We start from the raw sequence: 13,374 nt of genomic DNA on the forward strand, positions 1-13,374 counted from the left end.
TCTAATCTGTTTTGAAAAGTACCCACCAGAAACAACATGACTTTCTTTTGGAGTGAATAAGTTACCCGTCTCTTTTACCCTGATTTTTCCACGATTAACTGTTCTTTGAAAATTACTGTGAACAAATGGACATTGAATGGAGCTGCATAAAAATGCCCCGACAACAACACTGATGCTATTAAATAACTCCATTAAGTTGGGTAATATAGTAGAGATTAAATTTAAGCAGGCTGCAGACTAGCTTATGCTGGAAAATTCACCAAATTCATGGGGGGGTGGCAGTGGAGAATCAAATTTAAAGGTTACAGGAGATCATAAGCAGCCCAAGGCAGTAACATGATCCTGTACTTGCAAGCCTCAGCTAAAGTACTATATACAATTTTTGAGTAATAAATTAAAAAGAGAACGATGAGCTGGAGAGAGTCCATAAGACATAACAGGACTAGGAGGGTTGCAGAACCACCACGCTAAGAGGTTGTGACAAGCAGGTCTGCTTTCTTTCAAAAAAGATTGGATGGATACAACAACTACTGTATTATCTTACGAATAGTTCCTCATGTTAAACCTTTTTCCCCATGTCTAGAGAGGACAGAAGTAAAACCAAAGCTCAGGTTGCTCTCAGGAAAAATCTATAGAGTTACACATATTACAGTATATATTGTTATATCCATAGAATTAAATACACTACTTGATAAAACAGGAGAAAGGGGAGAGAAGGGGACAGGGCAAGTCCCATCACTAGAAGTTTTCAGGGATCAGGGACAGTTTTGGCATACCTGGCATGCACCATTGCAAGAAGATGAGTGAGGTGACTCTTTGGAGGTCCCTCCCAACTCTGTCTTCTTGACTCCTTAAACTCTAGACACCAAACACTGTTCTGGATCAGTGCTCTGTTTCATACCTCATTCACGTTCCTACGGACACGTGCAGGTTCCAAGGAGCCCTGGCAAATCACGTTAAGTCACACGTGAGCTAGTAAGGAGCTTACTCAGGCACATGGCTAAAACCAAAGTTAATTTTCACTAGTGACTGAAGTTGAAATCCAAATGATTGCCACAGAAAAGAAAGGCTGAAATATCCCCTTCTCTGCCCGCACCAAAATCCATCTTTCCTAGATCCTAAAAAAGTTACAATCTTCACCAGCTAGCTCAGCCGGGGCACAAAACGTGTCTCCAATTTTGTTCCATTTCTATGTTGGTTTTATCTGCTGAAGATCTCCAGTCTGCCTCAGGAGGTGGTAGGAATGGATCACGTGTGTTCCCTTCGTAGAACAAAATGTATTATTCCCCAGTGAAGTGTAAAGATACAAATGACATTTATAGTGTAGAACATCCAATTTTTACGGAGTGACCTCATGCTTATTTAAACCTCTGGCTTTCCTCAGAAGACTTGGCAGTTTCAGCTGCCCTGCCAAGAGCTACCAGCAAAGAGCCTGGGCATACCTGGGCAAGATGTTCAAACTATATAAAAAAAAGACTGCAGGAACTAGTGGTGCTTTCAAGGAAGGTGTCACCTGCCCCAGTGCTGATGAGAAGAGCTGCAAAATGAAGCCTTTTGTAGCCTGAGAGTTGCTTTCCACACTTGTAGCATTATCAACTATGCTACGAGAGCTTTCTACTGACATACTCTAAGATCTCAGTTCTCAGACCTTCTCTTCTTCATGCCAAACAAATACAAAGCAACCCACAGGCTGTAAATGTCAAGTTACTTCACTATTCCAAGAGGGAATATTGATCCCTGCTGAGACTTCTTTTGTCCCTGCTCATACTTTTCAGCCCTTTTCCTTGGCTCCTCTCCAGTGTTCCCACTCTCAGAGCCTCCGTGGCTCAGGACATGTTTCAGGGTACCGACACCTCTGATGAAGGGTGTCCCTCCCGAGTCAGGGGGATGCTATCAGCAGCTCTAGCTGCATGCTGGTTTTCCTCCTCTAAGTTCTGAAACATGGTCTAACACCTATTCCTGTTCTGCTATAGTTGCTTCTGCCCCTAATCTCTATGGTCAGTAATTTCCCAGTTTAATCCACCTGGGGAACAGGAAATGCTCAGCTCATGAATCCAGACACAACTCAACATTGGTCAGGTCTGAGCAGTCATCCACAAAGAGTTAAATCCTCAAGTGCTGCCAACTGTTAAAATTAAAGCTATCTTCAAGTCACAGCTGGAACACTGTCACTTTTCAAAAAAAACAACAACAAACCACCACAAAACCAACCTGCTACCTACCACAGGACAGTCAGGTGTTCCAACAGAATTTAAAAGGGCTGGTACACCATTCCATGGCTACCAAGAGTGCAAGACACTCCTCTGAACCAACAGGCTTTAGAAGAGGGCACATTCTGGAGGCTCGTCCAACCCAGGAACGCACCCTCCTCCTGCTTCTCTAACATATATAACAACTCCCAGAGGGTCAAAGCTTTTTACTTCTTCTGCAACAACAGCTTTCAGCAAACAGCCTTTAATTTCCAGTGTGAAACATTCAACTCAGACAAAAGCTAGTAATACAGCACCTGCAAAATTTTTCCCAGATGAATCTCCGAAATCCCTCACTGCTCTGGATGTACTTCCAATATTTCCTTCAGCAACAGGCGTGGAAGCCAAGGCAAACACACAGCTCACTATCCGTTCCCGAGCCCTAAAGCTGCTGTTACGTGCTGTGAACAGCACAGCCACGCCAGAACGGACAGGGGATCCTAACAGGGCCACAACTGTTGCTCTCACTTCATTTGTGAGGATGTCACATCTCATGTCTAAGCAGCAAAACGTACTGGTTTGTACAGCGATCAATGCCTCTTCCACCCATCTCCAAGAACAGACTTACGGACTTGCTCCGTGCTCCGATTCGTGACCTGCAATCAGCTAAGGGAGTTAATCCATTTAGCTGGACACAACACCTATTTGTTGGAGATCTTTTACAACAGAAGCACAGAAGGACTTTGATGTCTGTAGCAAAAGAATCAGGAATTATGAGGCAGGAGTACGCAGGCATCGGGAACACTTGGTATAATATCAATCAGCCCGCAATACACAAAGCTGTTCTAAAGGTACTAAATACATAAGCACCTGACAACTCTCTCACATTCCTATACTCCTAAGCTGTGCCTACAGGGAAAGCAGAGCCAGAGATCCGTCCCACTGCACAAAGGCTGACTTGTCTGTGTAGCCCTGATCAAATCCCAGTCCTGTTTCAACCAGCTCTGTGGAGACAGCTCTCTTGGGACCAGCTGACTTCCAAGAGCAAGCAACTACAGTAACAGCTTTGTACCAAACCTAATGTCAAGAAGACCCAAGAGATCCATGAAAGCACTCTCCTGCATGTTTGGGCCGATCCCAAGGCTAATCCAGACAGTCCCAGACACTTACTGGGTTCTGTCATTCCTGACAAACCACTTACTGTCAACGCTGCCAAAGCCTTCAAACCATCCAGCCACAAACACTGCAGCCAGTCACACTCTGCTCAGCGCTGCCTTCGCCAGCACTCACACTCCTCCTCATCCAGAGTTACTGGCTTTGTTTGCTGCTTTAAGATGTCACTCATTACTGCAGTAACCATGAGGCACAGAGAGGGGAGAAAAAGTTCTACGTGCAACAATGATTGAATGCAAAGTATCTTCTGTCTTGCTTGACGGGCATCACACCTCAAAGCCAATGAAACAGGGAACAATTTGTGCAACAGAAGCAAATAACAGAGCACAGAGAACAATGAACAAGCACCAAAAACCAGTACAGCTGCATCTTAAATAATCCATGAGCATTAAGTGGCAACTGGTAAAATAGAAAGTGATGGTCAACGTGAAATAAGGCACACAGGAAAAACACAGCCCTAACAATACCTACACAATCACAGGCATCACACAGCCTGTAGCACACAAGCACTAAAATCACTGGGAATATTCCTACTGAAACATCCATTTAGTATATGGTGGAAACAAGAAAGACAACATTGACTACTGTACATGGAAGTAAGAACGAAAAGGATCATCACATCAGTGTTACACAAACCCATGCTGCTCCCACAACTTGTGTTCTGCAGCGAATTCCCAGATTTTTGTCTGAAAAGAGAGATGGTAGAGAGAGTAAAACAGCAAAGACAACACAGGTGATGAGAGATAATAAAACAATTCCCTATGAAAACAAATAACAGACTAGGATTTTTCAGCAAGGGAAGAGATACTAAAGAGAGAAATACAACAGAATAAAAACACACTCTACAAAGGAAGCGTGAATACTTATTCTGTTTACTTCTCCATAAACCAAGAGCTAAGGCATCAAATGAAAATCAGAAAAGCTTTAAAACCTCTCCTGGCAATTTCAAACAAAGTAAGCAGTTTTCTTCTACACAAAGCATGTTAAATTACAGGATGTGCAGCATCAGAGGATGGCATGGAAACAGGAGGAACCAAGCAGTTAAAATAAGAGTACACAAGCTCACAGAAGACAGCTCCATCACGGGCTGTGAACCCACCTCTGCTCTCCTCCTCGCTGGGGTGAGGATGGCAAACTGAAGCCAAACAATTGTTCCATATTTTCCTAAACCTTGCTACTACAGACAGCATGGAGAACTAAATGCAATCCTGAGCAACATGCCCAAGGCTTGAGTAAAGGGAAGACAGCCTATAATGTCTTTTGGAACTATGTTTTATCCCATATTTCTCATATATATCTATCTTTTCATGTATTAAGCATCATTTCATTAGCAGTAAGTTTTCTCTCAGGGTAATATTAGTTAGCATAAAAAGAGACTGCAACTGAAACAGCTTGCAACCATCCCATGACCCATACAGAGCTGGAAGGGGGATTAATTTCCTGTTCTATTCATGGCAGAAAATTATTTCTGTGGCTGATAAAGGTAGTTACATATTCATTCCCAACAAATCCCATGCCTCCCACATGCTGCTCTGCTATTTCCTTTCTGCAGCTGCCCTCTCTGCAGCTGCTCTCTGGAATTAAAAGCAAGATGTAGACGTGCAGAAGCCTTATCCCTGTTTGGAGAAGAGACAGGTCTAATGGAACGAGAACCGTGCACTCTTTCACCAAAACCCTTGTGGGAAGAGGTGGCCACAGGTTCTAACAGGGGCACTGAGAGCATCTCAGCTCAAAAAGGCTTGAGATCTTCTACTGGAGACACGAGTGAGTGTCACTTTACAGCCACTACTCGTGCGCGCTGTCAGCTCCGAATTACAAAGCTCAGCTATCGATATCACGCCCTGAAGTAAAACCTTGCTTTGTAAAATATCAGACAATGAAATATCCAAGTGGCTCACAAATTTTTCAAGTCTCAACCTGGCAACTAAAAACCCCATTCCTTCAAGGTGTTAAGCCAGCAGACAAAGCCAAACACCATAATCTGCTAGAGATGAGTCACATCGCCTGCCCCAGTGCTCTTCCTTCATGTCAAAGCTTCAATTGAGAACAGCAATTCATGACTAAGAGCTAAAATCTTCTCAAGATGATCAATGTCTTGAGAATGTATTCTATTGAAAATTATTTATCTATTTAGATGTCAGTAGTCCAAATCGATCCTCCCAATAAATTTACTCATCTCAGAAGAGCACAGATCTTGTTTGGTCAAGATATTTGGCTTCCTGTTGTCCCAATAATTCCCATTTTAAGAGTCATTTATCTTTTAGTCTATTTTACATGTTGTCAGTCCTTCACAGTAAATGCTCATAAACACTGTTCATCAAGGAATTCACCAGAAAAGCATATTCCCTTACCTCTACAAATATCTGTACCACTCTACAAACTCTCCGTTGGCATATTTAGAAAGGATTGCTCTCCTTTTTTAAAATCCCATACAAGAGTTGAAACTAAAGCCTGTTCATTCAGGCTGCCAGAGAGCACAAGGTACCTTCCCTCTTGCTTACCTCCTTACTGAAATCCCAACCAGCTGCAGCATTTACACACAGAACACCTTGCTTGGCTAAACAACAGATCAGTTAATCTTTTATCATGAAAAAAATATAAATATCTTTGTTAAAATAAAAAAAAGCACCATATGCCACTGTCTCAGTTCATGTCAAAGCCAGAGTGCTTTGCAGCGTGACAAGCAGCACCCACGAGCAGAACACACTCTCCAAAAGACTACAAGAGGCTGTCTGATAAGAATGATGTTTCTCCTTACCCCAGAATTAAGATTAATACAAGAACATACAGCAGAGCATTACTGAAACGTCAGTAACAGAACAAAAGCTGATGCTTAATCCAAGAATGCTGGAGGAACACAAAGGAAAAGCCTCATTCATGTTTAACATGCAACTCTGAAGAATGTGCCCCCCGCTGTGCAGCTGGCTGGGAGCATGGCTTTGGAGGGTACACGTTTCATAGATTTCATAGATTTTCTAGGCTGGAAAAGACCTTAGAGATCATCCAGTCCAACTGTCCCTAATCCCCCATTAAACCATATCCCTACGTAGTTCATCCACTCTTTTCTTAAACACATCCAGGGATGGGGACTCAACCACATCCCTGGGCAGCCTATTCCAGTGGCTGACAACCCTTTCAGAGAAGAAATACTTCCTAACATCCAACATGAACCATACTTGTTCATCCCAAACTCATTTTGTCAATAACTTGTTCCTTCAAGCCTCATCTGGAAGTTCATCCTTCGCCAGCACCAAAGTTCATCGACTTGTTAGGTGCAGGCTCACAAAAGCCTGCATACAATCTGTTCTTAGTGCCCAAAGAAGTTCATTATTCTATTTGGGAGCTTTTGCCCAAGAGCTCTTCTGGCCACCTCGTCTCGGAGAGAAATTCATAATTACATCGGTGCAGGCCAAGCAAAGTTTGTTACTGTAATCACAGCCAAACCCACCGTCTGTCAAGCCATTGCTTATGCCAACAAACCAAAGCTGTTAAAAAATGGCTTTTTACAGAAAACACCATCAACACAGGATACACCAAGAGTGAGCAAACAAGCTTTTGATTCAGGATTTTTTTTGCTTTTAAAGGCAGCTCGGCTCACAGCCATCTCCAAGTTCTTTTCCTACACTTCTTAAAAGGAAGAAGGAAAAAGTTACATACCATAGATGGCACTCAGCACTTTGGTCCCATTTCTGTAAGGCAATTTCCAGCTCTTCTTTGCCTGCAAATAAGTGGTCAGAGATAAGAAATTCAGCCACTGCCTCTCTTTACTTCCTTCTCTAAGGCTGGTTAAGAGTACAACAACAGAATGGCATAAAAAGTTATGCATTTGCTAGTTTTATAACACATTTAGCCTGAAAACGTTCTGCAAACAATTTCATCCTCTTGCAATGATACGGAACATCCAAGATCACTCAAGGAGATGAGGCAAATTTTAAGCAGAGTAGCAATGGGGTTTCACTCCTTTGGAAGTACAGTCATCGATCATGAAAACATCTTCCCCACCATGCTAAGAAAAGGTTTTGCTCTGATTAATCATCCAGGTTGGATGAGGCTTTGGGCAACCTGGTGTAGTGGAGGGCGTCCCTGCCCATGGCAGGGGGGTTGGAACCAGATGATCTTTGAGGTCCCTTCCAACCCAAACCGTTCTGAGATTTTATGATTCTAATTTCAAAGTCTCAGATCTAGGATCCGTCCCACTTCCTCCCCTCTCCTCCGAGAACCTGCAGGCTCAAAAAGCTGAAGGTGTGGGGGAAGAAATGGGGTTTTTAACTCTGAAGTGTAACGTCAGCTTTGAGCACCCCACTTCCCTTGCCTCGAACACACAACTCCTCACCCTCAGCTGCGTACGACCTCTTCTCGTCTGGGTCTTCTGTGATTTCACACATATCACTGTGGGCTCGGGCCAGGCGCCAAAGAAAGTCCCTCTGGTCTGCATACTGCAGGGAAAACACACACGTTCCATCAAGAGCCATTCTGCCATCGACAAAGAGCACAAGAAAGAAAAATCAAGTGGGGGCACACCCCACAAGTTGCACAGACGTTTTTTGAGACCTTAAAAGGTCCCAACTCTGCACAAAAAAAAGAGCAAACTGGATGGCCCAATCTGTAATTAAGCTTACAGCTCTAATTGTTGCCAGCTTCTAACAAGGAACCCCTCTGCTTCAAAGGCCATACTGGGGTCAGTTCCTCAGCTGTCTCTGCTAACCTCAAAACACTGGGGGGAAAAAAAAAAAATCACTTCATTAAAGTTCAGTAATTGAATTTCACTTTTTTCATGCTTCAGTCTGCATTCAAACAGCTTCACATCCTGGCTTGTTCTTAAATCCGGGACAGGACCGCAGGTGTACTGCTGAATGTGAAGCTGGTAGGTTTTGAAAAACCCCAAACTTACTTTACAAAAAAAAGGCAAAAACTTAAAACACAACCACGTAACAGTCCGGTTGCTTTCGCGATAGTATTGTAAATGAAAGAATGCGGGAGAATCCCCAGAAAGAAGCATACAAGAGAATTTCAGAGCCAACAGGCCTGCCATTTCTTCCTGGTGGGAAGGAAAAAAACAATCTCCTTGAACTTAGAACTGCCTGAGTTATCCGTTATTTCCTTCATTCTATTCCCCCAGCAGCACCAGCATTCACCGAGTCAGGGCATCGATTTGCATCACCTCCATGATATATACAGACCTGTTCTTTAAGGTGGCCAAACAGCTGCACCATCCAGGTTAGCATCTCACTAAGGAATACACACAGAAGTGCTGCCCAACCCTTCTGCCTGAATACACAACTTGATTTCATGAACCACCACGCAGGTGAACTGGGCAGTCCTCAGACAGACCGAGGTCCCCAAACACAGATCGAGTCGTTGCACACCCAACGAGCTAAACGTGCTCACTGCACACGTGCAGCACTTATTTTACACATGCACAGTGCCTTCACTCAGGGAAAGCGATGACATGAGGAGACACCGAGTTCCGAGGCAGAGAGGGACTGGGAAACGGCTACTGCTGCAGCCCCACCAGTTTTGGCCTCCAGCCCGCTCCCAGGCTGCTCCTGAGAACGGGGGACACTGGAAGCTGGCCCAGCTGTGGTGTAGGACCTGGACCCTGCTAAGATTTGCAACTTCCTCTCTCCCAGCTATTTAGCTGAAGACACAAATCACTGCTGGAAAACACGAGAAGGCAGCCTTTACCACCAGTTTGTTATTCAGCAGCAGCTGGAATCCCTCTCTCTTCTCCTGCTCGTCTCCGTCGTGCAAGCGGTCAGCCTGCTGCAGGAGCTGGCCCAGCCCCTCCTCCAGCGAGGAATCCAAGGTTAAATGCGTTTCATCCTCGTTGACGAGATCCAGGGAATCCCGCCGTGCAGTTCTCACTGTCTCACAGCTCACTTCATCCTCCCCTTCCTCGCTCTCTCTCTCCGACTCCCGGTCGTAATCGGACTCGGCATTGGCTGTGGTGTACCTGCCAGAAAAGAAAAAAATGCAAAATTAGTTTGAGGGGACAGCATGAAGCCTGTGACAGTCTTATACATACTGTACAGAAAAAAACCAACTCTTCCTGACAGAGGAAGGGGAGTATCTTAGTTTATCCTGGAGAACACGGTATCATCCAAGTGCCTCAATGAACTCTCCTGTCACTATTTCTGACGTGATACACACAACCTCAAAAAGCTGGAGGAAGGAGCTTCCCCAAAAGTTGAGTAGAACTCAGTCACAAAGTGCCTACATCTCACCTGCACACCATAACCACTTCTCTTAGCTGTTTAATTCTCTTAAGAAGGCCCAAGAGTAGAGCCAGGACAATTCAGTTAAATGCAGGGATTATAAAAGACAGTTTCAACAGAAGATCTGACACACTCATCCATGTGAAAAATATAACTTGAAGTTTTTAGCCTGTTCCAGGAAATTTCAGACACAATAGCTGTTTTGGCAACATCCTAAGTACCTCCATCATCTTGTCTGAGCACTAAACACGAAACAGCTTGTTCACACCGGCACGTGAAAAGGTGCAAAACAGCAGGAGAGCGACCAAAACCATTTCACATGAGCAAACAGTCCAGCAAGGAGATGGCAGACGAGCCACAGAAAGACACCACGTGTACAAAAATCCAGGCAATGATTAGGTGGTAAATCAGTTAAATGAACCAGGATGAAGCTCAGATCAAAGTTTCTGAAAACAACTAAAATTAAGCTCCCCCAAATCATATACAGGCACCTGAGCTGGAAGGTTAAAGCAGCATTATATCCTGACCTACTGCAGCGGGGTGTCTACTTACAGAACTAAATTCTTTTTAGATCAAACTCTGTCCCCATCACATTGATCTCCCAGCTCTCAGCTGAAGAACAAGCACATGCAGTCAGTAATTTAAGAGTGTGGACTCAGAGTCAGACTTTGCTGGTTTATCTGAACAGAAAGCCTTCTTCCTGAAGCAAGCTACTTTGAATCCCACAAAGGCTTAATTCCAGGGGATGTTTGTCATTGTTACACGACTAAACTGTGCCCAAACCACATGTTGAACTTGACAAGTCCTGCCCAGGGTTAAAAGTCACTGCGATCCGGGGGCACTCAGCTGCACTCCCTTTTGTCCCGGCTGAATTCCTGCTCCCAGGGAGAGCTGGTGCTCCGTGTGAAGCTGCCTTTGTCTGCAGACAGATACGTGACCAGAGTCCGTATCTGGAGGAAGCAGCCACAGTTCTTTGGCCACACAGATAACAGGGCACATTCGGCTATCGCAGCGTCAGCTCTCCCAGAGCCATCAGTTACAGCCCAGCACCCTCACCACAGCCTCCCACCCTCAGCCATAACTTTAAAATGCACCACTTGGTACTGAAATGTTTTCAGACGAGAGAAGGTGGCAGTCAGCCTCACCACTGCCAAGCCAGGAGAGCAAGCGGTGCAAGACAATGTGCTGGAGAAGACATTGGCAGCACTAAATTCATGGATAACGTAGCAACACGGTGGTAGGTGACGCTGGCACAGCTCTGTTTCAGATCGAGTTCAAAGCTTCACTTCTTGATATTTTCTTAAGATTAATTAGCTCTCTAGACTGCCTCATTTTCAATACTTACAAACTCCCCAAATTCTCTTATCTCCCATCCTACTCTAACGCAGCACCCTGCAGCTGTGACACTGCCTCACTACACTTTACTGGCTGGTGCAACAATTTCAGCACTTGATCCAAAAAAACACATTCCTCATGGAAGACTCCTGAAACACAATATGGTCTTTAAAACCAAGCAGCAATGGATGGCTCCTACACAGCTTTTTTTTCCTCCACCACAAAAACGTCTTTTCTCCAAGACAGCTCATGCAAGACGCTGCCAGTTTGAAAAGGCAAGTGTAACACCAAGTATAACTTAATAAACTCAAAGAGTTTTCAGAAAGATGAAGGGATTTAGATGCTATCAGCCTGTTTTCTCGAGTTCATGATGATGGAAAGTTCTTAAATGCTTTGGTATGTTGAGGCCTCTGGCTAGCACACATCCTGAAGGAAAAATGAAAACTTGTTATCTGGAACAAGAAAGCACATGGAAAGATGAGGCAAAGAAGCCCAAAAGACCAACGCAGTGCCAAAGAAACATAGAGAAAATAAGCAGCCCAAGACCTCTGGGCTCCTGAAAACTCGTGATGATTTTTGTGGATTGTATATGAAATCAGAGATGCTGCTTATGTCCATGTGGTTTACAAAATAAAGCTGAAATACAAGTTCTTCTTTCTGAATTCTATTAAAAGAATGCAGTTGCCAGAAATGAATACACAGCTGAAATTTATCTGTGGAGAATAGTCTCATTCTTCCTCCCAGTGGCTGCTGAAAAGCTTGAAGTCTTTTCCAAAATTTACATTTCCTACCCTGATTTTCTACTAGGAAATTTTAGTGTTTCATTGCTAAAAGACAAGGTTGCATGCTAAAGACAGCTGCTCCTGAACAGACTAACACTATACCTGCTTGCACACGACAAATACCAGAGTGAGAAATGATATACTGTTCAATTTATTATTTTTTTTTAAATCAGATGAGAGCTGCTTATCCACTGACTCTCCACACCGGGCATTAAGCCTAATTAGAGATTTTTAAATGAAACGTAAGAACTCCCCCAACCATCGTTAGGTTCCCAAAGTATGAGGCTTTGCAGTAAAACCCATCCCTGCTCCACAGCTCACTTGAGGTCCCCTAACGAGGACGACATCTCCGCACCTCCAAATCGTTGTCGGCCTCTATCACGACAGGGAATTTTCCCACGAGCAGATGACACCTGGGGCTGGTATCTGTTGAGCAGCACTGCCCTTTTCAGCACGCTTCACAGAATGCACTGGCACCCTGTTTGCACCAGCTGACTGCTCAGCTGCGACCAGTGTGCCATGGCCAGCTTCTGCCTGCCCTGCTCTCGGTGCCACAATCAGCTTCTCCTTAAACACACTGCACTTCAGCTGCCCTGGGAAAAGTACAGTGCTGCACCTTCTACAACACACCTACACACCTCAAAAGCTACAGAATTTGTCAGATTTAGGCACAGAAGAGAAGGGTTTCATCGGAAAGGCGGCAGCCACACGCAGCAGACCTCGTTTTCTGTCTAATATCACAATACTCACATCCATATTGTCATTTTCACCGTCGTTCTTAAACTACACTGTAGTTTTCGCCTCTTTTTAAGCTACAAGAATTCAAGCAACAAAACTGATCAGCCTGACACCCTGAGAAAAATCCGCAAGAAATACCCTAGTCAAAGACATTTTAGTTAACTGGAATATATTTGCAACTTTCTCAAGTTTCCCAGACATTCTAAGACATATTGTAAGGAAATTTTATGTGTAAACTATCTTACTCAAGTCTCAGGCTGGACTTCTACTTCCTTTCTTCCTGCAAGGTTGCCTAAGCAAATTATTGCTTAAAAAAACAACTCAAAAGCTTTTTTTCCCCCCCCCTCCTTTCTCTAAAAGTCAGAATCACTGCACTTCTCTCAGACTGGCCCTGGCAGCAGAAGACTTACTGTAATGAAAGCAAGTGAAAACGGGATCACCAACACCTAGTAGGGGAAAAAATAAATCCTTCCCTTCTGTTATAAACCACTTGGATGCACGTAACTGGGCAGCAAAGCCCATAAAAGCTTTTCTAACCGGGTGCTCTGCTTACCCTCCTTCACTTTCTCCATCATCCGTGTTGGCTGCTCCGGAGCCGGCTGTAAAATAAATTGAACTGGAGCCTGTGGAATCACTTCTTTCTCTGGGAAACGGGAACCGCCTCCGGCGAGTTACTTTCTGGGTTTCTTCCAGATGGCACCTTTGAGGAGAGCAAAAAGAGAAACAAGCAAATATTTGATAGTGAAACGTCTACTATTTCACTTCCCTTCTCCTCTCTAGCACTTCTATTCCCACAGAATTCCCAGGTGACTGGCTCTTGCTTATGCAAACATCCCACTGCCTCATGATAAACATTGTATTCTGCAGCTAAAGCAGCCTGACCAGACTTGCTCCGTACACAATCCATACGTGCAACCCACACAGAAAGGGGTGTCACATCCA

General features: G+C 44.2%; 1 protein-coding gene across 1 annotated transcript in view; it reads right to left on the minus strand.

Moving 5' to 3' along the window:
* Positions 1-13,374, minus strand: part of RMDN3 (regulator of microtubule dynamics 3) — a 38,490-nt gene that overhangs the window by 21,182 nt on the left and 3,934 nt on the right. Inside the window, exons 4-7 of the mRNA XM_086612829.1 lie at positions 12,986-13,132; positions 9,048-9,315; positions 7,696-7,798; positions 7,020-7,080 (exon numbers count right to left, since the gene is read on the minus strand). Of these exons, the coding sequence (XP_086468955.1) occupies positions 7,020-7,080; positions 7,696-7,798; positions 9,048-9,315; positions 12,986-13,132 (579 nt within the window). The remainder of the gene's footprint in view (positions 1-7,019; positions 7,081-7,695; positions 7,799-9,047; positions 9,316-12,985; positions 13,133-13,374) is intronic.

The sequence above is a fragment of the Tauraco erythrolophus genome, chromosome 6, assembly GCF_009769465.1.
Source record: "Tauraco erythrolophus isolate bTauEry1 chromosome 6, bTauEry1.pri, whole genome shotgun sequence".
Lineage (NCBI taxonomy): Eukaryota > Metazoa > Chordata > Aves > Musophagiformes > Musophagidae > Tauraco > Tauraco erythrolophus.